This window comes from Capsicum annuum, chromosome 2 (assembly GCF_002878395.1).
Source record: "Capsicum annuum cultivar UCD-10X-F1 chromosome 2, UCD10Xv1.1, whole genome shotgun sequence".
NCBI lineage: Eukaryota > Viridiplantae > Streptophyta > Magnoliopsida > Solanales > Solanaceae > Capsicum > Capsicum annuum.
Window position 1 is genome coordinate 131,660,107 of NC_061112.1, and position 25,612 is coordinate 131,685,718.

Here is a 25,612-nt window from a genome sequence, read left to right on the forward strand (position 1 = left end):
AATAAAATGTTTAAAAGAAGAATATAAAATGGACTGAGCACGTGAGGATAAGTCAACGAACTGGCGACACGTAAGAGACCCACTGCCAATTTCAACCGACGGAACTCCATCCGTTGCATTACAAACCAATGTACCTTTGGCAGTAATCATTATACCTCAATGGATCTCCTCCGGTGCTCCGCCGTCCGTTTCCCTGAAACTCATCTCCGGCGTACCTTCCGTACGGCACTTGGACCATGCTTCGCCACCGTGAGGTTTACCACAGCTGATTCCTCCCCGCACCGTTTGTATATAAATTATTAATGTGTACAGTTTCTGTGTTTGCAGGTCGAGTTTGAGCCTTCCGTTCTCGGAGCAGAAAGCAAAATACTATAGAGAGTTGGAAGCTGCTGTTGATGTTGTCGAGCGAGCTTGCCGGCTCTGCATTGATGTAAATTCCTTTTACTCCATGCTTTCAATTTATTTGTCCTAGGTTTACTTAATACAGAGTTTAAGAAAATAAAAAACTTTTGAAACTTATAGTATTAAATTAAGTAGCCGTTTGACATGAGATTATTTTTCACTTTTTTTTCGAAAAATTATTTCATTTTAGTGAAAATTTATCTTCACTTTTTTCACTCTATGTCTCTTACAAAGTTTTTAAAACAACTCCAATTTATATTCATGCCCAAACATAACACCAACTACCACTCCAACTCCAACTCTGGAAAATTGTCACTTTCATGGCCAAACGGGGTCTAAAGATATGTCAAATGTAACAACGTGCCCTTTTATCTTGTGGTCTTAAATTTTGCTGGTGTAAAGTTGTAATTAAAGAGTTGCTAGAAAGGAAGAGGGTCGTTCTTTTTAAATGGACTAAAATGGAAAATATGTCAAACGAATTGAAATGAGGGCGTATATAACTAACTAGTAACTACTTATATAGATTACTTAGTATGGGAATGGGTCCGAATAGAGGGGAATTGTTGCTGTTTGATTGATTATGTTGACTAATTATCTTGAGGTGCATTTGGTTAATTGCTGTTAGTCAGTTTAGTGTATTTCAGCAAAAACTAGTCTTTATTTCAATTGACAGAATATCGTGCTAATGTTATTGGAATTGCATAGAACATGGATGTGGAAAAACTGGTTGATGCTTATTGCATTCGGAAAAGGGTCAAACATACCCTGAACTATCTGAAATGGATCAAAAATACCTCTCGTTAGTTTTTTGACTCAAAAATACCCCTCCGTTAAATATTTGGCTCAAAAATGCCCCTCCCTGTAACAAAATTCTACCAAGCATGCCACCTAGGTAAAAAAGGCCATGTGACCATCCCACCTTTTTTATCTAGGTGGCATGCTTGCTGGAATTCTGTTAGAGGGAGGGGCATTTTTTAGCCAAATGTTTAACGGAGGGGTATTTTTGAGCCCAAAAACCAACAAGAGCAATTTCAGATAGTTCAGGGGTATTTTTGACCCTTTTCCATATTGCATTTTGAATTAGGAACTTCCTCTCTGTCCTCTTGTAGTCATTTTGATTTAGTACTTGCATTTTTTTGGTATGTGAAGTGTTCTACAGTTTACTGAATGTTTATGATTATAGATTTTGGAAACAAAAGATGTAAGCTTTTCTCTAAGAAGATGACATTAGTCATTTAGTTGGTGAAATTTTTCTGTATGCTTTTGAGAGCGAAACATGGCTTCAATGAAAAATGTAGTACAAGTATGTATCAAACTAGCCTTTTTCTTGGGGTGGGGGTGGGGGAGGGGGAATCAGCAGCTTGTCAAATTCTGTTACCATTTTATCAATTAAAAAGTTCTTTTTTATATGATTGCTAGGTGAAGAGTTCGTTGTTCTCCGATGATGATAGGATTCTTGAGAAAAATGACCAAACTCCAGTCACTATTGCAGACTTTGGGGTGCAGGCTTTGGTCTGCTTGGGTGATTCGTTTTGCTTTTCTTGAATTCTTTATCATCTTTTGTTACCATCCTCAAAAAAAAAAAAGCTTCTTTACCGTCTTTCTTGATTAATTGACTTAAAAATGATATCAGTTTCCAAGAATATTTAGACAATCGGAAGGAGAAAAGACAAGAAGCATGCCGCAGTCTAATTTGTCTCACCACGTGATTTTTCCTCTAGTAAGAATGTTCTCCAACCTATTTATATGTTCTTGAGTTTCTTTCTGCTTCATAAAGTTAACAAGGTAATATGCGTTGATACTGTAAGGTGAAGGTGGCAGGGGGAGTATTATTTCAAAAATCAACTTCCATACATCGCTGCCATTGATTTCTATTCAGGACATGCATTTTTCTTGTTACATGAAAATGTACCTAATCAACTAACAAATAATTTAAGAATGTCAATCATTACTGACATTGTTTGTTTCCCTTTTGACACTCTTGCTTTATCCTCTTAACGCAGAGCTGATACGTTTCTTTTACTCTATCACTTCCTTATTATGATAGAGATGAACAGACTCTTCCCCTCCATTCCTTTGGTGGCTGAGGAGGACTCATCATTCTTGCGGTCAACTAATCTAGTAGGAGCGTGGTTGATGCAGTTGCGAATAAAGCAACTTTTAGAGACGAAGTAACAGAAGATAGTGTCTTGAAAGCAATTGACAGAGGGGGCAAGGATGCTTGTAGTTTTGGGCCTAACCCAGCCAAATACTGGGTAAGTTGACATTGACTCTAGAGCAGTATTTACTATTTTTTGGGAATAAAACTCTTTAAACCTTTACATTAAGAAGGAATTCCTGGTAAAGGGAACAATAGATTTTCCAATTCTGCTTTTGGGGAATACACCTTCATATCTTTTCAATGCACCTTTAGTTGGTATCTTTGAAAGACTGAAGAGTTATTGAAAGTAAAATAGATGTATTTGTTTCTTCTTTCACTATGAAAGACAAGCAGCATACTTTCCCGACGAAGGACACAGAAGACTTACGTTACCTCTGATAATCCCTATTTCTCATATACCAGATAATACCCTGTATATTCATGTACAAATGACAATAGTTCTTTTATAATATTTGTACACCTAAAGTATAAAGGCCTACAGTTCAAATAATTTGATGTTGGGTAGTGCTTTTCTAGTCTGATGGCATCTATGCTCTGGGTGATTGTTTTGATGCTTTAAAGGAAATTTGACATTTATCTTCCATTCCCGTAAAACGTAAAAGAACCTGAATATATGTTTGCATCTTACTATCACTAGGTTGTGCACAATCTCATAAGTTTCATGGACCTGGTCAGGGGCGGACCCACATGTATAGGTGGGGTGCACGTGCACCCGTTAACGTTGAAAAAAATTATGTGTATATATCTTGAGAAATTAGGATATAGGTAATAGTGCACCTAGAGAAAATTGGAAGTGCACCTCGGTTGCGCTGGTAGGAGCCAGCAAATCCGTCCACGCGACCCGGGATCGAACCCTGGGTAGGGCAAGATTTTCGTTTTTATTTTCAGTAATTCAAGTTTAAAGTCTAAAACATCAAAATTGCTGAACTAAGGAATTGAACCTGCGACTTGTTGCATGATGAACAAGCCTTTATCATTAAGCTACCACAACCAATTGCTCTAAAACATTATAAGCCAGCATATTAGTGGAACTTCATATTTTAAGAAAGTAAACTAAAGTTATTAGCTTAGAACTTATATCTGTTCTATATATATTTTTTTTAGTATTGTTCATGCCATTGACGACCAATCAAATATGATAATATTCCTTAATCGACACTGAAGGTTTTGCTAACGTCTATGTTAAGATAATATTAGTGTACCACAGTATTATCAAAAACAAAAAGTGCAAAAAGCTTCGAGGTCCATTGTGTTTAAGCACAAAGTACAAATAAAGCGTGAGATTAAATGAAAAAAAGACATAAAGGGAGAATATATATATATATATATATATATATATTTCAAGACTTATAATATAAGCATGAATGACAAATATATGAACAAAGAAATTGTTTTTTATAAAGTAAAATATCAACTGTTTAGTGTTCGTCTCTTCAGAAAGCCTCATTGACACGTGAAAGTATGTCTTAGAAATTAGAACCTAAATTGCACATTAAGCAAGGTGAGCGCTCAACACATTTTGAGTCTTTCTTCAGGGCTTATGCGCGCCTTTGACAACACTGGTGCACCCACAGACTTCAAATCCTGGGTTCGCCTCTGGACTTGGTACAGTGTTAGATCCCATTGATGGGACACGAGGGTTTGTTAAAGGTGTTGAAGCTCTCTATGTGGTATGTCTTTAATCTATAATTTTTCTCGTATTATTCTTTGTTTTTTGCCATCTTTTCTTTTCTCTTTTCTTCTTCTCAACCAACCTAAAAAAAGGAGGAGTGAAGATTATAACTAGTCTACGTATTCTAAATATGAAATACCATTAGTGCCCAAGCTAACCATCTCAGAGGAGTTTCAGTAAAGAGAACAGCTTAACATGTTAGGTTGTTTGCCATGACAATGGCCAAGGGTAGCAAGTTTGATTGGTAATAGAGCTATGCAAAAATAAATGCTAAATACACACTCTCTGGCTTCTCACCTCATAAGTAACGCCCGGAGGACAAATGAAAGCCTCTTTTGTGAAGGTTTTCATGTGTCAAACAGGTCTTCTTCGCAACCAACCATGAGAAGCATGCCACCTAATAGGGAGCATTCATTTTCCAAATTTGCCTTCATGGCCATGAACTACTCAGTTGAAAACAGTCATTAGAGATGAGTCAGGATTTAACGGTGAAGCGTCCCTTGCTGAGAGCTTGCTAATACAGCTTATCCTGACAATGAGCTAGACTTGAAAGTATTTCAAGGCTTTCAAAAATTCAGCAAGTTTGTCCATCTCCAAATCACTCAAATATCTTCTGAAATGAGGTTCCATCCGTCTTGCCCTGTATTACTGAACAAAGTGGAGTCAAGACAACAAAGTTAATCTGAATAAATTAGGGGACTGCTCTTTCAACGCACCATAGCCAATTCATTTATTACTCTGAAAAGCAATCTTCCTGAATCACCCACTTCGAAACCAATATTACTGAAAAAGCTCTAACATTCTCTGAATTCCCTCCCCATAAGGAGCCAGGCACCACCTTTGAATATCAATGTCCTTCAGAGACACATTTTTCGTTAGTACCTATTTCCATAATACATGTTGTTCTGAACTAAATCACCACAGCCATTTCATCATTAAACTCTGTTGTTAAGTTGCCTCAGGTTTCTAATGCCCAGACCACTCTCTTTCTTGCTAGCAGTCTACCACATACAATGACCGCGGCTGGACGCGATTGGCATCTGAACCTAACTCCCGGTTGCCGAACCATATAGCTAACTGTTTGTTCATGGCACTTATTGAACTAATTGAAAATAACTACCTTACACGGTATGTACGGAGCATAACTGAATCTGAATTAGGTACTGATTTTTCCTATTCACCTTAAGGTTTTGATGTATTCTGCTAAAGTTCAACTATTACTGTAGCTTACTACTTTTCAATTAAATTACTCTATAGTATGAGTGGTATTAGTTCCCTTTCTTCCAATAATTTCTCGCTACTCGTCAAAATGGCAAGAATTCAGATCAATTGGTGAAGGATGGGAGGAATGATGTTGCGGGGGGGGCACCTTGTTTGAATTATTGTAAAGCGTGCTTCTGTTAATCTTAAGTTTCAGGTTAAAGTAATTAATGTTTCTCCTAATAAGAAGCCTTGGAAACCATAGAGCCTCCGACATTATGTACATTATAACTTAGCTTTCCATTATAGCATGTTTAGCTTTCCATTATAGCATGTTCTTTTAGGATTTGTGACTGCTCTAATTGAGATTATACCTCTTGCCACTTCTTCAATTTATTTAGTTAGGCTTTGCTATTAGGTGGCATTGGCTCTCGTGGTTGAAGGACAGATTGTCTTGAGAGTTATGGGGTGCCCTAACTGGGATGAAGACTATTTTGTTAATTGTGTCACCGGGGTCCAAGAAACTGGAAACAATTTCTCCAGATCAGGGATGATCATGGTTTCTCATGTGGGTTGTGGAACGTGGAAACAAAGGTTTGTCGGACATGTTAGCCATCGAGTTGCTGCAAAGTTGGACAAGATGCTCCGTCGACAGATGCCAAGTACTAGAGGAGGCAAGTGTTTGTACTCCAGAAATTCAAAAGTGGGAATCGTTTCCTCTATCATCATCATTTAATGCAAAAACAAACTCTGAAGAAATAGGGAAAGGAGACATCCTTCTTGTGCCTGCATGCTGTGGAAGGTGATGTCTTTTGTCAAAGACAATTCCACACATTATTTTAGCAAGAGGAGTTGCTTAGATGTGTGATGAGCAATTCTCTCTTGCCTACAGTTGAAATTTATGTAATTTATTCAAAATAGATAGGCCTCTGTTTTAGTGGATGCATGTTGAAATAGGAGTAGACAATTAAATAAAAATTGTGATACTAAGCCTTACTGGAAAATAAGGATTGGACAAATGTGGAGTTAAGGAAGAAAATTACTATAACTGAATGAACTTATAAAAGCATTTTTAATTTGAATGCACAAGCACACTTTAAATAGGCAACATGTGATAAAACTGGTTTTACATGTGGCTCCCATATCTGTCACATGTTGGAAACATATTTGTGGTTTCTGATAAGATTGAAGCTGATATAATCTGAGCATAATATCACACTCTATTATCACGTATTTTATGCATACAAATGCAGTGAATATCTTAATAGTTGTAACTTTATTCAAGTAATTGTGTTTGTTCTGGTAATCAAATCGTCTGAACAACACATGGGAAGGAAACATCTGGGAGAATGTTCTCCACTAGCTGCGGGCCTGTTTATCCTTTGATCTTTGTATTTTACTTGGAAAAATACTTTTTTCCTTGGTTTCAGGATTTCATATTTGTGCCTGTAAATGTTAAGCTTTCTTTCTCCACCCAAATTGCTGCAACTATAGGGGTATTATGCTGATAGGCATCTTCTAAATACTTCTTTTATGTACAATGGGCTCTTGTGATGTCAAAAAAGCCTGTGTTTACTTAGATTAATATTCTCTGGGCAGGGACTTTTGACAATTTCTGACTGAACGATGTGATATTTTGGTGTGTGCTATTCATCAATGTCGGTCCGTCATATCTGAAACTACTTGACCAGGATATTGGTTACATTAGTTGTCTTCATGTTACTTACATAGCATCAGATTCTTGTTATACTTCAATAGCTTTTTATCCGCAGTTCGTTACTTGACCTCTGTGACCATACATTATTTCTGTTAGTGAAACCCATCTAAGATTATATTTGTCATTTATCTGTATGATTAGTCTTGTCAAGCATCACTAAGCCCTCTATCTCTGAAGGAAATATGTTCTTTTAGCTATTCATGTTATTAGTTGTATGTGGAAGTACCATCTTTTAATTCATTTTCGACAGAGGTTCTTTTATTACTTCCATTAGAGATTGAGGAACACTATTTTACATTACCTCAGACAGGATCCCAATGGTCGTTTTCTGTATGTTCTTCTATGATGTTATAAATTAGATTCCACTGGATGAATTGTTCAATTGTGAATTTACCACATTGTCTACCAACTCTCTTTTTAGGGCTAGAAATTAGTTATGGTCTCACATTCTTTGATGGTTTTTGCTCATCCCTTTAATGCAATTTTCATCTGCTCTGCAGTTTGTGCAAATATATGATGTTGGCTTCTGGTAGAGCATCTGTTTTTCTTCTTCGTGCAACAACCAGAAATGTTATGAAGGTGATTTTTTAATCTGAAAAAGATTTTAGATACTGCAGTCAAGTGAGCTTGAGTCTCATGTCATTAAAAACAGCAGTGGAGCCCATTGTAGTTAAGATGTTTTATGATGTGCATTCTAGGCTAGCACAAATTTCACCCTGGTTAATTTTCTTGCAAACAATAACAGTTAAATTGTATGTTTACTGTAGGTCCAATGTTTGGAGTCTTTTAGTCTTGTTCTAGATTTATATGCGAGTAAAAATAAAAAACTTCTGGTAGTAGAGAAACTGATGTTGTAAATATTTGATTGAGACCAGTCATATGGAACACCATGGAAAGTAAGGATTCATATAGCCAACCTCAACTAGCTTGAGATTGAGCGATAGTTGTTCTAATAAAAGGTTAACTAGTGCAGACTTTCTTGAGATTATTATGGAGTTACATTGGTAATGCTACTCATTTCCATGAACAAAATGAAAATAGGATACTGCAAACTTTCTTGAGATTATGAGAAAGATATACTAATTTGGGCTATAGTCTCTGGTCTAAAGTTATTTGTGGAAACGAACCTTTTGAGTTTCCATTGCAACCTCATAACAAGCAATTTATATATATATAAGTGTTTTGTTTTAGATTGAACTACAGATTGATAAAAATGCATTAATGCTATCACATTTGAACAACAGTATGCTTCAATTATTGGCTCCAGTGAGCAAAAGTAATTACATGAAAATTTGATAAATTTGTCTTAAAGTATGCTTTCTTCCTTTGTTGGTTAATTCAAGTTGACTGGATTTACTCGACCATCATCTATTGATGCCACTAGATCTATGTGTTGGCATATTCTTTCTTTTGGGTGTTCAACATTCTGATATGATCATATGAATCCATTGAAGAAAATCTCTGGCTATGCCCCTGCTTGGGACCATGCTGTTGGAATCATATGTGTTCATGATGCTGGGGGAAAGGTACATATGCGTCTCTCTATTGGTATTCCTTTCTGTTGTCTATGCATCTCTCTTATGGTTTCTTTTCTGCATATGCATTAATCTTAAGTTTGCTAATATTTTCCATTTATTACCAGTTCTTGGGAGAAAACAAAATAGTTGGTATAATATTTAGTACCCTACATAAAAGTTACATCGTAGCAACTACCTTTGGATTTGTATATCTCAAGATGTAGGCGTCATGTTGTTTTTCTTTTGACTATTTCTAATAGGTCCATGATCAAGGTTTAATGGATATATTTGAGAACTTGAGAATTGGTTGGGAGCTTAAATTTTCACACCACAGAGCATAATTCCTGCAGGTTGCCTTTGAAAACAGAGTTCCCGGAATTACTAAGGCCCATATATCCTAATTCGCTGGAGATAATTATTTCCATCTTTGATAGACACAAAATATGCTTATTAATTAAGATGGAAGTATGAGTAACAAAACAGGTTACTTCAGCTTTCTCATGGTGATGCGATCATGTCTCACAAATAAAAGAACAATTTGAAATTAATGTTGAACATTTGGCTTAAAACATCTATGAACTGCAGGCAGAAAACAACAAAAGGAAGAGTCTTCATATTTCTGCATGATACTCTTTGTGATGAGAAAATGGGCTTTAGACCTAACACAAATCCAAAAGCTATCTCAGGAGTTATTTGTCCAAGAGGACCAAGACCATATAAAGTGACAATTACTGTGATTACCAATTGATTGGGGAGATTCAACACCCCCGCAAACTCAGAGCTTGATGTCTGGAATGTGCACAATATAACATGAGGGCTAGCATCAAGTAAACAAAGAATTAGTATGATTGACGGTTTGCCCTGATACCATGATAAGAAAATGCACTTTGGGCCTAACTCAACCTTACAAACTGGCTCAAGAGGTGAGTATTCCTCACTACCATAAAAATAGACAATTAATCCCATCACCAACCAACATGAGAGATTCAACACTTTGGATCTTCTTTGACATGATAGTGAATATGTGCTACTTCATAGAAGTTTTCTTTCATTTAATCAAATGTAAGTTCAATTGCCCCGGAGAAGCAAGAACTACATAAAATTCCGTACCTGTATTATTTTTTCGTTCATTAGATGACCCTCTGTAGACTAGTATCACTATCAAGAGCTTCCCTGAGCTTGTTACTCTGGGATGTATCCTGTTTGCTAGCTTGTTCATTTGGCACAATAGGATGTAAAGTGATTGAGGGAAATTTTTTGAGCGCTTTGATCTCTTTGCTTGATTCTTCTCGTTGTAAAGGCTTTTTATGTACCCTTTCCTTTCTAGTTAAGGGAAAATATGTAGACTATACATCAAGTAACATGAATCTATTTTTCCCAGCATTCTTTCTTTCATTAAAATAAACGAGTCTGATTTTCTATCATCCTAGTTATTCAGCATACGTGCAAATTCTTTTTTCAGGTGACTGACTGACTGGGAAGGAAGTTCAATTGATTTTGCAGCAGATCAAGTTGCGCGGAGAACTGTATTCCCTTCCGTTGGTTTTCTTGTGACAAATCATAGCGTACATAATGAGATACTTGGGCTGATCCCTTCAAATTCATCAATTACTTGATGGCACAGCTTAATTATACCTCAAGTTCTTTTTGTCAATCTGTATTTTCTTCCACCAAGCCTTTTTACAGTATTTTTTTTTATTTTTTATTTTTGGGTAGGTGTCCATTCCATTGAACAGTATATTGTCATTGTTTCTTAGATACTTGTATTCATTGGGCCTCAATTGGCCAACTCTTCCACGTAAACGTCCTTCAAAAAGGGGATCTTCATAGAAGAACGATTCATTTATTGTCTAGGAATAGATATGGGTCACTTCAGAAGTGAACTGTCATTCATTCTTTGCTCAGAAGCTGTTGTAACACAAGGATTGTTACTCATTTTTATCTATAAGAGATATTCATTTTTACACGTAACATATGATATCCGAAATTAATTTTTCTTCTACTTAATTTGTAAACGATTACAAGAGATCATTTCCTCAACAAACAACATTATCAAATATCATTTAGAAGTCCATGAAATAATATAACGTGACACTTTATTTAGAATTCTTGACCTCTTTGCTTACGGCGAATTAAAGATACTTAGAAGTTGAAATCAAGCATCTATTAGCAATTTATGTACATGTTTGACGTGGCATGGTAGTACGAGTCAATGTACGTAGAGTTATCTTTGATGTTGTAAGGTGCAATGACTTTTATGCAGCTGATGATAGCCTTGTTTGTCTTATCTTTATAGTAAGACAGCAATTTTAAATTTTAAAAAGAACTTAGCAGTTTAAGTTTCTCCTTGTTGTAATGAATTAAGAGGCATTAATGCATGGGCGTGCACTTCTAAGCTCAGTGTTTTCTCCAAACTCTTCCATTCGACTCCATTGGTTAAGCTTCTATAATAATTAGAGTCAAATCCCTTTGATATATTGGTGTTTATACCATGATAGTAATAAATTAATCATTTGCAATTTGGCAGTGGCCAATTAGACCCTACTCTTGTGATTACTCCTATTAAATTTCCCCATTTTTTGACCTTCATGCTCTATGAATCTGAGACCACACACTGTTTGGGGTTCGTGTTTCTTGCATTGAAAGTGTGTTATTTTTATGGACTAAGTTACTAATCATTGAGTGGCATCAAACTATTGGCTCTTTGGGTGAAAATTCTACTTATTATATTATTTTATAGTATTATATATTATCTCAGTGTCTTTTGAAATGTGATTGGTAGGATCATTCCAGAAATGTCAACTGATCTTTGAAGAACTCCACGTACACCCAATTAAAACGGTAAGAATTACTAAATTAAGCATTTAGAGGGTCCCTATATCTTAGAAAGATCTCGATTTTTCATGAATGCCAGTTGTATATATAGTCCTTTAACAAATCTTTAAATAATTAATAATTCAAATTTCTAAGTATATATAGTATTATTCGCCAATTATGTGCTCCAGTGTACATGGATTTGTGGTTATTGAGTATAATATTATGTGCATGGCTCTGCTTAAAAATAATTCTGGCAATCTATTGGTACACCACACACATATCTGGCTTAAATAATAAGCCACTTATTCCTTCCAGTTTGAACTTTGCAAATCCTTTAAGAAAATAATGATTGATGTAAGAATTTGTTAATATCCATATTAATTGATGTTTAGTCTTTAGGCTTTGAAAATAATTTGAAAAATAAATAATTGAGGGTAAAACATCAATTGTTTGTTTATTGATATGCTAGAACTTAAAAGCACTCCCTTCATTCATCTTTATATGTCCACCATAATAATAGGTGTCCAATAATATTTGTATAGTTTGAAAATCAATGGATTATTTAGTCCTTTCCACCCATTTTATCGTAGATATTAAATAGTATTCATCACTCAGTGTATTTTTTAAGGTACATTCAAAGAGTGTAGTAAATTTACACCTATTATTTATCACTTTTTAATCTGTGTGTCAAATCAATAATGAATAAGTGTTATTGGACGGAGAAAGAACATAATTTTAGTACAATGCACAAATAAAAGTCAGCTGAGGAAGTAATTAGATATCTAAACATAAAAGACACAAAATGCCATCCACTAGACTTATTATTTCTCTCGTATCTAAAAAGAGCTGAGTTCTATAATATTGACCAATGACCAAGATCCATTATACACACACAAGTTTCAGAATAAGAGAAACTTGTATCTAATAGAGTAACAGTTGAAGAAATAAAATAGTTCTCCACAGAAAAGAAAAGAAAAAACACATTTCCATTTGATGATAATTAAATCTGCGTAAAATGCATACATTTGCTGGTCAATTAATAGCATAGAATAGTAACAAATATTTTTGTCAAACACTTAACTTTTGGACAAGTAGCTAGTTAAAGATGCAGTATATTAATATGTGAGCATTCGTTAAATCAATTATACAACCTACTCTATTTTGTACGTGGACAGTGTGTCATGTGTGAGAGATTATGCCTTCGTTAATTAAGTACTACTAATTGTACTTATTTGCATAATCAGCAATTTACACTTAATTTTATAATTCAAAAATGGCTTCATGACGCCAAAATCTGCGACATTACCCTAAAATTGTGCCTATAGTAATGCGATTAATATATAGAATGTTAGTAGGTTATTAGGTTACGTTTTCGTGAGTAGAAAGAATGAACAACAAATATATATAAATAAATTGCCCATATGTATTTCAATTAACAATGATAATTAGATTACCTATTTTCTTTTCTAAAATTACCAACTCATGAATAGTGTAAACACCGATTTACAAGCAAGCAAGAGGAAAGGTATCTAGCAGTTTTAATTTAGATCCCATATTTGTGGTTAAAAAGTAATTTAATATGTATAAATAATTTATTAAAACACAGTAAGTCACATTTTCTAAAATTCAAAATCTATAAATTTAAAATATCAGCTCCGATTTTCTTATCTATAATCTATAATTTATATATATATTAAAAGTGTGAAAACCCTTAGAAAAGTAAATTAAACTTTTTGCCCTTTATTAAAACACTCCCCTTTAGACAAAATTATCTTTTCACATTTTTTCTACAATTATTGTATCATTATATATAATATCAACTCCTAAAGTATATAGGAAGAGTCCTAAAATATATGGTATAGGAAGAATATATGATAAGATCTAATTAATGTAGACTCCTAAAATATATATGTTGGGAGGTTTCTTTTAACATATATAAATAGTAGAAAAATTATTATTTCTAAATATTAGGAAAAATTTAGAACACTTAAAAAAAGATGGATATTAGGATTTAATTCCTTATAAAACGGACACAATCTTAAAAGACAAAAAGTCCCACGAGTATTTTTTTAAAGCCTTTTCTTCTGAAAAAAATATTATGATAGGTAGTTAAACTTTTATTTATACCAAATAAAATTCTAATTTAAATTTTTGTCCTAATAAATTTTGGTTATTGAAATTTTCCTTATTTGAACAAATTCTAAATTTTAGAATTTCGATTTCAGCTTTAGATTAAATCGTCTTTTCACTATTTTTCTAATATTTAAGAGTTGAAAATTAACCAAATATTTATAGTAAAATCTTTTTTATTAGAAGTCATCATCATAATTAATGACAACTAATATTTTTTTCATTAGTTTAAAATTCTAAATCAACTAAAGTTGATTTTGAAAAAATCTGAAAATCTAGAAAGAAATATGAAAGCATTAAAATAAGAAAAATATAAGAAATATCAAATTTTTAAAAATTTTAAGTAAGTAATCAAAAAATTTCTAAAAATTTAACTTTAAAATAAGAAAATTTTTAAATATAGAATAAATAAATAACGTACTACAAATATGGTTCAAATCAATGTGTCTCTCTTAGTCTCTAGCAATTAAAAAAAAGAGATACTACATGACGAGCGCAAAAGTGACGATCCATTAAACACTTAAACTTCTGATGGTAATATATATATGTGTTTACAATAAAATATAAGTTATGTTTACATTACTATATTAAAGTGTGAAAGATTTTGGAGATCACATGATTTGAACTTTTTGCACGTCATTAAAAACATTTGCAATAGACAAAATCTTCAATTTTAAATAATTAGAAGTTACATGTATGAGGCACGTGCGGTCAAACTAGTATTTCAAAGGGAGGGAGCAGGGGCGGCTCTACCTTGTAAAAAAATAGGCGGCCTTCTTAGACCCCCAAATTTGAGGGGCCTTATTTTTTATAAGAATATAAATAATTTTTTTAAGAAATTTTCTTTTTTTTTTTTATATAAAAGGAAAGAATTATTAGAAGAAGTTCGTATATCTAGTGTACTATGTCTCAAGAAAGATTAAATGCATTGATTATATTATTACTTAAAAAAGAATAATTAAAAAAAATCGATTATATAATTTTAAAAATAGAATTCATTAAAAGAAAATTGGTTTTTCTTAAAATTTTAAGACTTTCGTTTGATTTTAACCTTGGGCCACAAATATGCTTGAGCCGCTCGGAAGGGAGCCGGGTTGCGTCAAAACTGCTCGATCGCATGGGAAAGGAAGCTGAGATAACAAATCAAAGTGGATCCACAAAATAATATTGTTTAGTCCAATTAGTTTATCTAAAAAAAGACTGTGATGTTTGGTTTAAATTGATACAGAGAGATGGAATAATGTGAGGCAGATAAAGGTGTCTATACATTTATATAAATTGCATGGTTTTATTGAGTAAAATATTATTATGTGCATGGCTCTGTTTGAAATGATAGTGTCACTCTCTTGGTACACCACACACATATAATGTTTATATAATAAGGTGGGATTTCTTATAATAACATTATAATAAGGTGGGATTTCTTATAATAGTAACAACAAAGTGCCATGCATGCATCCACAAGCACTTGACTTTGGTCTTGTATCCATAAATAGCCAACAAAGCCTATAAATAACTTAAAAAATTGATCAAGTTTCATAATGATTTGAAATTATTATCCAGGGTTAGTTATGTTTAATTTAAGTGTTTGTTGGAAAAATTGAACAGCTGTCGAGTACAATATATATGATGAGCTTGATTTAGCTCACGCAATCAGTTTTTACCCATAAATACCCTATAAGAATTTCACAAAATATTTATAATTTTCGACTATGAACTTAATTATTTATACATTAATTAATTAATTTGAAGCCTTTATAGGAACAAAAGAATACCAAATTTTGAATCTGCATTGTGTCATAGCCTTCCGGAAGAAACAACACATTTCCATTTGTAGATAGAAATTAGAATCCACCTAAATAATTGCATAACATCTGCTGGTCAATATAATTCAGAATTAAATATTTTTGGCAATGATGAACAAGCAAACTCTAAGGTTTGGACATGTAGTAACTAATTCGAGTATTTGCATGTAAGCATTTGTTAAATTAACTAACAAACCTAGCTACTCTCTATGATTATGTGACAAGTTGTTTCCCATTTCAGTATGTTTGATGTCAACATATATATAATTTATCTCCTTTCAAGATCCTTCGTACGACTTTCTTAAGAAAATGTGTTTCTTAAACTGTTGAAACTGGAGGTTATATATATATGTTACAATTTGCAAGACACTGAGTAGCAAGTAACTAGGGTGTAACCATCTGTAAAATTAAATGTCAAACTTTAACTCTATAATTACTTTATAATCTGGACAAGTGGTTACCAATTTGATGATTTGAGAGATTATGTGTTCCTTAAAAAAGTACTAATTGTACTATTCTGCACAATCACCATTCTAAACTCAATTTAATAATCTAGAAATGCCTCCACGTACAACAACAAAATCTGAAGATATGAGCCTAATATTGGGCTGAACACTTAAAATTTGATTAATACAGTGTATGACTCATAACTGTATGTGTTCATACATAACATAACATATAGATTCGTTGTATACTTATCAATCTACTACTTAACAATACTTATATTCACAATATATGGGAATTAGAGTTTTTAAATGTACAAATACCCTTTTAAACAAGATATAGAAGAATAATTTACACATTATAATTTCTGCATAACTAATCAAAGGTGGATGCAGAGTAGTAACACCGAATTCATTTAATCCAGTACTATTGATGCGGGACAGTAAATTTATACATACACAAATTCACAAAATTATAGTAAGGGAAAAGGGTCATATGCCCCTAAATTTGCAAAAAGTTCAAATATATCCTCGGTTAAAAGTTTAGCTCACCAATACCCTTGTCGTTCAAATCTTGGATCATATATACCCTTGTTGTCAAGATTTAGGCTATATACATCCTTGTTGCCGTTAATTGCTTTGCTAAAAATTTTGAATCCCTTTTTCCTTTTTTTTTTTTTAAGAAAATCATATTTTTCAAATCACTTTTTAATTGTCACATCACATATAATTAAATCCACCCTTTCTTCTACACATTAATCATCCGTCAAATGCTCTCATCTACCTCACAATCTCTTTGAATTTTCTCTAATTTATCGAAATGCATTTGTCGTGTTTTTTTTATTCTTATAGTAATAAATACTTCCTGTATTTCAATTTTTTTATCTGCCACTATAAGCAGTATGTAACCCAAACCAAACAATCCCTAAGAAGTGAGAAATGGACACAAGCAAGGAGGAGTTTGAGTTGGGCGTGGGGGTGGGGGGGTATTGCAGACAAAAACTCAAAATGAACAGACTGGATACTTAAAAATAATATTTGACCAATTATATGCTATGTCAGACAGATAAAAGAGGAGACATTAAACTTTTGCTCATGAGTTATTATATTTATTATGTTATGAACTTTCCAAATATAATTCACATGAATATATATTACCTTTCCACGTCTAAATTTATACCCCTCATCATGTCTCATGCCATAGTAGGCGCCCGACTTCTTGTGACTCAAATCAAAATATTACTACCATCTTTTTTACGCACACCACGTGTCCTTATCTCCACGTGTCTGAATCTTACTCTCTTCTATCCTTTTTCTTCCCCAGATTTTTCGTTTTTCACAAGTCGTTTAGATATTTTATATTAATGGTGTAAAAATATCGTTTATATGAAGTTTATTATACTAATAATTTTTGTTTTAACTGTGCAAAATACTCGATAAAAACATCTTAAAACATAAATATCATGATGAGACGTAAAAGATTCCGGATAATGTATTATTTTAAAAAAATTTATATAAGTCTTGATGGATACAGTTATTCGATATATATAATATATTGTTGTATTTTATTTGTTGAAGTACTCATAATAGTTGAGAGGAACATTGATTAAAACAAAATTAAAATTGTATGATAACTCTAGATGCTTTAAATTATATTTTAACGAGGAGGAGAAAATGTCGAATTTTTTTAAATCTAAGAACTCTCACATCAGAAAACGTATGAGATTGATTTCTTTGCCTTGTGGTCCTGCTATGGAGAGGCTAAGGGTATCGTCTGAGGACACGTATTGGGTCTCTACGTTTTCTAAAACAATTATTAAAAAGATAATAATAGAATCGCATCCATTTTATAAAAAAACTTAAAACAATGACGTGGTGTTGATTAAGTAGATTGGATTGTACGTATAGTATAGTATACTAGCCTACAAAGCCTTACTTTTTATAACTTTTTTTTTTTTCACTTTTATGCTTTATCAGAAACGATTACTAAAGTAGTTTATAATTTCTTCCATATTTGATTAAGTTTGTATAATAAGTGCTCCTATTTCTCTCGAGCCGCTATTATAGATTACAGCTTTTAAGTCATCGATGGCTTGTAAATACTATAGTAGTCCTAAAAGACTTTATTTCAAGTTTGAAAATCATGAGAAACAATTATTAAAGTAATTTCACCTTCATTTTCATATCTCAAAGTCCTGGACCTCGATCGCTATCAACTAATCAAGAAGTTAAAGGAGAAAATTTGATTTAAAAACAAGACATATATATTAAATGAGTTAATTCTAAGAATTAATAATTTAGCGAAACTAACTACAAAGACCTAAATGAAAAAATACTGTGACACTTTTATATAGTCCAGTTGGTGTTCAATATTCATTTCGATTAATTAGAGTTTACATCATGTAAATCCTATTAGTGGGTTTTCAATATATTAAAGTGAGAATGTGGTCTACCTAAGAATGTAAGACTACATATAGGATATAGCATACACTGTGATGGCTAATTATTGGTATTTGGTAATTGGTAGTGTACTCACAACTCATACGACTTTGGATTCATAAGTTTCTTTTCATGTATACAAAGTCAAAAAACTTGAAATCCAATAGCTAGCCTTTGCTTCATTTCAAAAAATAGACTTAATTGCCATGTGAAGGGAAAGATAAATTGACTTATTTTAATCTTAAAATAATACTGAAAGTGCTTCATCTATGAACATTAATTAACACAAATTATCTGCTATATATCACTTAGGCTCTATTTACTAATTTTATCCTCGATCGATCTTAAACAAGTCATCCTATTTCGTTCCAATTGAAGGGAAATAATGAACCAGATATATTTTTTGTTTAGAGGCTTTAAATATATATTTCTCCATTTTAAAAATATCTGGTTAATGTGAATCCCATTTAAACGTGTCAAACTAGTGTTTTTTTTTTTTTTTGAAATCGAAAAAGAACTATTATAGATATATTCTTGTAAAGAAGGAGGAGGAGGAGGAAACGAAACAATTTAAAATAGTATATATATGGCTCTATTAAAGTAACAGATTATGATAATATACTGCATGCAAATCGTTGTTAAAAATCTTTGTAATAGTCTTTATGAAAATAAAAAGGCTTGGAGAAAACGGTAAATCAGCTGGTTTGAATACGTGGAGAGGAGGTGTGCGAATGCCAGTAAGAAGGTGTGAGAGGTTGGCTATATATACTGTATTTTAGGATAAGAGGATAGAGGTACGTAGATCGAAAGAGAATTTGGGGAATGTGATTAGACAAGACATATACATCTTCAACGTACTAAGAACATGATCCTAGATAGGAAGATATGAAGGTTGAAGATTAGGGTAGAAGGATAGTGTTACCGTACTTTTATGTGATGAAGCGTGTGGGGAGTTAATCTCCTCTTCTCATCCTCCCTTTATTTAGTGGTATTATTTTGTATTCGTGTAGTATCTTATTCTTCTTTTTTACTATTACACGTTGTTTCATTTGTTTTATATCTCACTATATTTAGTTATCGTTATTGGGCTTTGAGTACACTTCTTTTAAGCATAGGGTCTATTATATTGGAAACAACCTCTCTAGTCTCTGTCCCACAAAGGTAGATATACTGCCTCAGATCTTTCGTAGATATTATTATTTAACATGTGGAGTTCTACTGAATATGTTATTGATGAAAACTCGAATAAGTTATCCATCTTATCGAATTTATGATGAGCCACAACAACAAAACAAGTTCTTAGTCTATTTTTTGTGTGGAAAAAAGGCACTTCATGGAAGAAATTAAAATTTTAGATATGTGGACTGCTATATATGACATAAAGTATGGTTCCAATTAAAGACTAATTGGTAAGGCTCGGTAACATGTTGTTGCTGCACGCCATTTATATCTTTTCGAACGCATTTCATTTTCATTACTTAACTTTGTTTCCATGTTTGACCATAATAAGTACTACAATGTCTTCTTTTTAATGCTAGTTAAGTAACAGTGCTTATGATGGTGAGTTTTGAAAATAGCCTTGATTGATTTACTTCTTACTAATCAGGCCATATTTTCAATGAAATTTAAGAAAAAGTCCAATGTTCCCTGTTTTAATTGATCGATGTGGTGGTAGTGTTCTGCTGAGCACAGTTTCAGATGAAAAGAAAGAATTAGAAATTGTTGGTGTAAAAAATGCGAGACACAGATACTTGAGTGACTATATGTCATGTTATTAATGATAAAATGAGAATTCTAAAAAGCTAAATTATTTAAATATAGGAAGAAGGTGGTTTTTTTTTTTTTTTGGGGGGGGGGGGGGGGGTGGGTGGGGACAGCCCCACTGGCTAGTTATAAAGTAAGCATATTACCATATAAAATTGGGCAAAGGAGCTAGAAGTATTAAAATTCCGATTATATAATTATAATTTGTATACAACTATCATGATATATTTATAATTAATCACAAATTTTTAAGAAAACCTTTTATTCCGAAATTTCATGCTCAGTTAACAACTATGCATATTTTCCCCCTCCCTTATGCCCCCAAGACTACCCATATATAAGTGGTAGTACTGTAAAATATGCGCTAAGAGGGAAGAGATTAATGTTGGTTTGAATAATATATAGTAGATAATATGAAAGAACAAAGAGAATATAGATAAATGAAGCCATGCAAGAATGTGAAGTCATAGAAAGTACTAGTATATATTAAGTACAACTAACACATGTACTTGCAGTGAAACCAAAAATTTATATGTAATGGAACATATGCAAGAGTGCCAATTACAACACAAGAACAGGCCATCACGGGTCATTAATAGGATTACAGGAAGTTCATAAGAGCTAATTTGATGCCAAAATTGGCTGTATAAATGCAAATTAATTAGGCTCACTTTCTGTCCTCATGCAGTTTAGAAATATTAGTATATTACAGATCAGGAGTTATAGGTGCTTACACACAATTGAGATTTGTTGTTCCAGTTGAGCTGTAGATATATACATACGCACACTTGGTGATATGTCACGACCCAACCCGAGGCCCTGGGCGCGACGGACATCCCGAACCACGAAGGCCCGAGAGACCCCTTACCCCTTATCTCTAGTGATATTGTCCGCTCTGATCTGGGCCCAGACCCGCACGGCTTTAAAACGCGTCACTAGGGAGTAAGACTTGTTTACTTATATATCCAGCACCCCTCATGTGTTTTGCCGATGTGAGATTCCTTCTCCTAAGTTGGGGTGTCACATACACCCCTCCTTATGGACTCAGCGTCCTCGCTGAGGTTTGTCCCACCGAATGAGATTTGCCTACACTCAGGACTGAGGTTTGCCCCGCCTTACGGAGATTCGCCTACACTCAATTTGAACTCTGGCCCACATCGACAGGGCTGACACAGGAGCGGCTCTGATACCATTCTGTCCCGACCCGATCCGAGGCCCTGGCCGTGATGGACATTCCGAATCACGAAGGCCCGAGAGACTGCTTACCCCTTATCCCTAGTAACGCGTTTTAAAGCTGCGCGGACTTGGGCTCAGAGCGGACAATATCACTAGGGATAAGGGGTAAGGGGTAAGGGGTCTCTTGGACCTTCGTGGTTCGAAATACCCGTCGCGGTCAGCACCTCGGGTCGGTCGTGACATGATAATACAATGTTATTTACCAAAAAGTAAATAAATCTTCACAAATTGTGTGCTAGTATATAACTTGACATACATCATACATGCGTCGCACTACTATAGTAGAATTAGAAAAATTGAAGAAATCATCATATTTTTTTTAGTATAAAAATTATTAAGGACATCTCTCATATAGTCATCAACTCATTGAGTTGAGTTTAGGGTATATTGAGGGTTCTAAATAAATTGAAGTATTGATTTTAAATTTATATATATATTTTTCTAAAAATTTATAAGTGCCACATTATTAAATAAATCTTACAATCCAATTAATGTGATCATAAAAGCTATAAATAGAATAACTCGGTGCACTAAATCTATCACTATGCGCGGTGTCCGGGGAAGGGCCCCACCACAAGGGTGCATGGTACGCAGCCCTACCTTACATTTCTCTCAGAGGCATTTCCGAGGCTTGAACCCATCATGACCTCCTGGGTCATAGCAACAACTTTACCAGTTACTCCAAGGCTCCTCTTCGTGATCATAAAGCTATCTAGGTAAAATTATAAGATGACAAAATAAAGAAAAATAATTTTAATGGTCTTACTATATGTTGAGTGACCAATTAGGTCATTAACTCCAAAAAGAAAAGAAAAATAGAGGGTAAAATGTAATTCAATTTATTTTATTTATGCTACCCCATGCACCCCCTACTATTATTTTGGGAGTTTGGGGGCTGGGGGTAGGGGTTTATATAGATGGTTGAATTCACACTTTTTCTTGAAAAGAGAAAGGACACGTTGCCATAGTGATAAACAGTGGACGGCCACCGAATCCCTTTGACCTCCCCCTTTTATTTTGTTTTCTTCCTTTCTAATCGTACCCCTTCCCTATATATATACCTCACCACTCATAAATTGGGACCTGCAGTTTTGTTTCTTCTTCTAAACAAGACACATAAATTACTACTACTCTCTTCTCTCTGTGTACTCAAAAAGAACCCCAACCGAAATAAATTAAACTACTACTCATCATCAACAATATGGGCAGAGCTCCTTGTTGTGACAAAAATGGACTCAAGAAAGGTCCATGGACACCAGAAGAAGATCAAAAGCTCATTGATTACATTCAAAAACATGGTTATGGTAATTGGAGGACTCTTCCTAAGAATGCTGGTACTGATTTTTCTTCTTCGATCTACTCATATTTATTTATCCTTCTTATATACTTTTTCATGTGCTTAAAATAAAGTCGTGATAATAATTATTTTGGTTATTGTGTAGGGCTTCAAAGGTGTGGAAAGAGTTGCAGGCTTCGTTGGACCAACTATCTAAGGCCAGATATTAAAAGGGGGAGGTTCTCTTTTGAAGAAGAAGAGACTATCATTCAACTCCATAGTATTTTAGGAAACAAGTAAGCTTCTTTATTTTCTTTTATTTTCTTTGAAAAAGATTTATGTACTTTTTCTTGGGGTCACAATATAGTACTCATTTTTTCTCTATGTTTGGACTTTTTTGAACTTGTAGATTTCACATATCTAAGCCTTTTGTCATGTTCCTCGAGTTCGATTCTAACTTGTCGTGTGCTTCTTTTAACTTAGGTGGTCTGCTATTGCTGCACGGTTGCCCGGTAGAACTGATAATGAAATTAAGAACTACTGGAATACGCATATAAGAAAAAGGCTTTTGAGAATGGGAATTGATCCAGTGACTCACAGTCCACGCCTTGATCTTCTTGATCTTTCTTCCATTTTAAACCCTTCATTTTACAATAACTCATCATCTCTTCATCAAATGAATCTTTCAAGATTGTTAGGCCATGTGCAACCTTTGGTAAATCCTGAAGTCTTGAGATTAGCTACTTCTCTTTTATCATCCCAACGCCAAAACACAAATAACAGCTTCATGATCCCAAATAATCATCAAGAAAATCAAATTTGCCAAAACCAATTGCCACAAATGGTCCAAAATAGCCAAATTCAAGCCCCTATTCAAGATTATCCAACTTGCACAACTTTAAGTACAACCCCATGTGTTCCATTTTCTAGTCATGAAGCTCAACTCATGCAGCCACCAACAACAAATATGGAGGGCTTCTCATCAAAACTTGAAAATTTCAGTAACTCAACAAGTTGCCAAGTTAATGATGAGTGGCAATTAAGCAATGGGATGCCTACTTCAAATTTAACGGATGATTATTTTCCTTTACAAAATTATGGTTACTATGATCCTCTACCGTCCGATGGCTCAACATTAATTCAATCCAACGACAGCAACAACAACAACAACTTCAGCTTCCAATCAACTGTTTTGTCGAATTTATCGACACCTTCATCGAGTCCTACACCATTGGATTCAAACTCTACTTACTTCAACAATAGCAGCAGCACAACTACTGAAGATGAAAGAGATAGCTACTGCAGCAACATGTTGAACTTTGATAATATTCCAAATATTTGGGATACTACTAATGAATTTATGTAATTTTTACCCTTTTTTACTTTTAAGGAACATACATACACAGTTCAGAAGAGGTGTTTATTTTATTTTTCTTTTACCTCTGAGCTTTTGGACATGTTGTTGTTTCCTGGACAAACGAAAAAGAAAAAAAAAAATTACCTCTTTTAGTTAGTGTTTAATTTCTATTTTGTTGACCTCATTTTATCACGAGAAACATGAATCATTCTTTGTTTCTTCTCTAAATTAGAAGGTCCCTACAATAATTTAGATTACATAATTTGGTTGTCGCTTTATTATTTTGTCACTTACCATATGAATTTTATTTTAATTGAAACATGATAACTAAATTAAAAGAATTTAAAAGAGAAATATATTTGGATTGATAGACATACTGTAGATGATATTCATTTCAATTTTTTGTATCAAAGACTTTATTAATTCCATCACCATCAATTCATCCGTCAATTATTATATCTTCAACATATTTAAATAAAAGATTCTATTATCTTATACACTAATACGTAGTGTCATTAGACAAGAGTCCTCTCAAAAAATATTAGAGAAATAGTTTAATAATTGTCATGGATAGACAACTCATAACCAAAGTCACAATCATATCAAAGACTTTCCTTACTTACGCATTAATTTTTTAAAAAATTAATAAATTAATGGCCTTCATTTAACATTTTTTCAAATAAATTATGTCATCTCAGTGGGAAAAGTGACTCTATTCATACCCCAAATAGCCTAATCTTCTAATAATAGAAATACAAAATCTAATTACTCTTTTTAAATCTAATTAGACGCCAATATGGTTTCATAGATCCCAACAGTCAACACACCGGCGACAACGCCGCCGACTATGGTGACCGGAGATTTTAAAAAGGGGACACGTGTCCCCTTCTAGTTGTCATTTCACGTAAAAATAAAGTTATCTATAATTGCATTGCATGGGTTGTGTATTAAAAGGGTTAGCTTCAATTGAAGCTTTGACTATTAAGAGTTGTACGTGGCTATTTACTAAAGGTTGTATTACATGGGACCACGTTTTTTCCCACAAAAAAGGAAAAAGAAAAAAATTATGAAATTAAATATGGAAAAAGAAAGCTCCAAATAATTACTAGCTTTATTGAAAAATCTTGGCATGGCTCTTGTGCTATTTTTTTGTCTTTTTAATTAATAATTAATGAGACTGTGTGTCACGTCAGCACTAGTACACGTGGACTCAATGATACAAAAAGGGTCCCACGAAAAGGTTGCGCGGGTAACTGGTTGACCCAATTTTAGAAATGGACTCTTATGTATCCAGAAGATTTGTTGATGATACTAACCTCTTTATATTATCTCTAATAATTGTTCTTTAGTACAGTAATTATCATTATAATAAATTATAAGTCTGCACCATTACGCTAAAAAATCGCTCCAAAAATGTCCGTATCTTATCATTAATTAGTTCCCACACTTGCCTAATTTTGTTGAAGTTAGAAGTCAAAGCTTTAATCACAAATGTAAAGACATTTATTAATCGTAGCATTATACGACTCTGAAATAATTGAGCTTGTACTTCAAAACCTTAAATTAGTGTGTTATGAAGCGGACAAGAATAAGCAATATAATGAGCAAAAGAAAAATAAGATAAACATACAGACTTACGAAAAGACCACGGCCAGAGGGGGAGGAAATTCACTATA

General features: G+C 33.5%; 1 protein-coding gene and 1 pseudogene across 1 annotated transcript; both read left to right on the forward strand.

The window, feature by feature from the left end:
* Positions 1–10,640, forward strand: LOC107859485 (annotated as a pseudogene).
* Positions 10,641–22,336: 11,696 nt separating this feature from the next.
* Positions 22,337–24,100, forward strand: LOC107861234 (transcription factor MYB41). Its single transcript, XM_016706588.2, has 3 exons — positions 22,337–22,637; positions 22,746–22,875; positions 23,063–24,100. The coding sequence occupies exons 1-3, from the start codon at positions 22,505–22,507 to the stop codon at positions 23,943–23,945; spliced, it is 1,146 nt and encodes a 381-aa protein (XP_016562074.1). The 5' UTR covers positions 22,337–22,504; the 3' UTR covers positions 23,946–24,100.
* The last annotated feature ends 1,512 nt before the right edge of the window (positions 24,101–25,612 follow it).

Excerpts from the sequence above, each read along its gene's own strand:
- LOC107861234 (XM_016706588.2), top strand. The coding sequence starts at position 22,505 with ATGGGCAGAGCTCCTTGTTGTGACAAAAATGGACTCAAGAAAGGTCCA. Across the intron at positions 22,638-22,745 it reads GACTCTTCCTAAGAATGCTG|GGCTTCAAAGGTGTGGAAAG; the intron begins GTACTGATTTTT and ends GTTATTGTGTAG. Across the intron at positions 22,876-23,062 it reads CATAGTATTTTAGGAAACAA|GTGGTCTGCTATTGCTGCAC; the intron begins GTAAGCTTCTTT and ends CTTTTAACTTAG.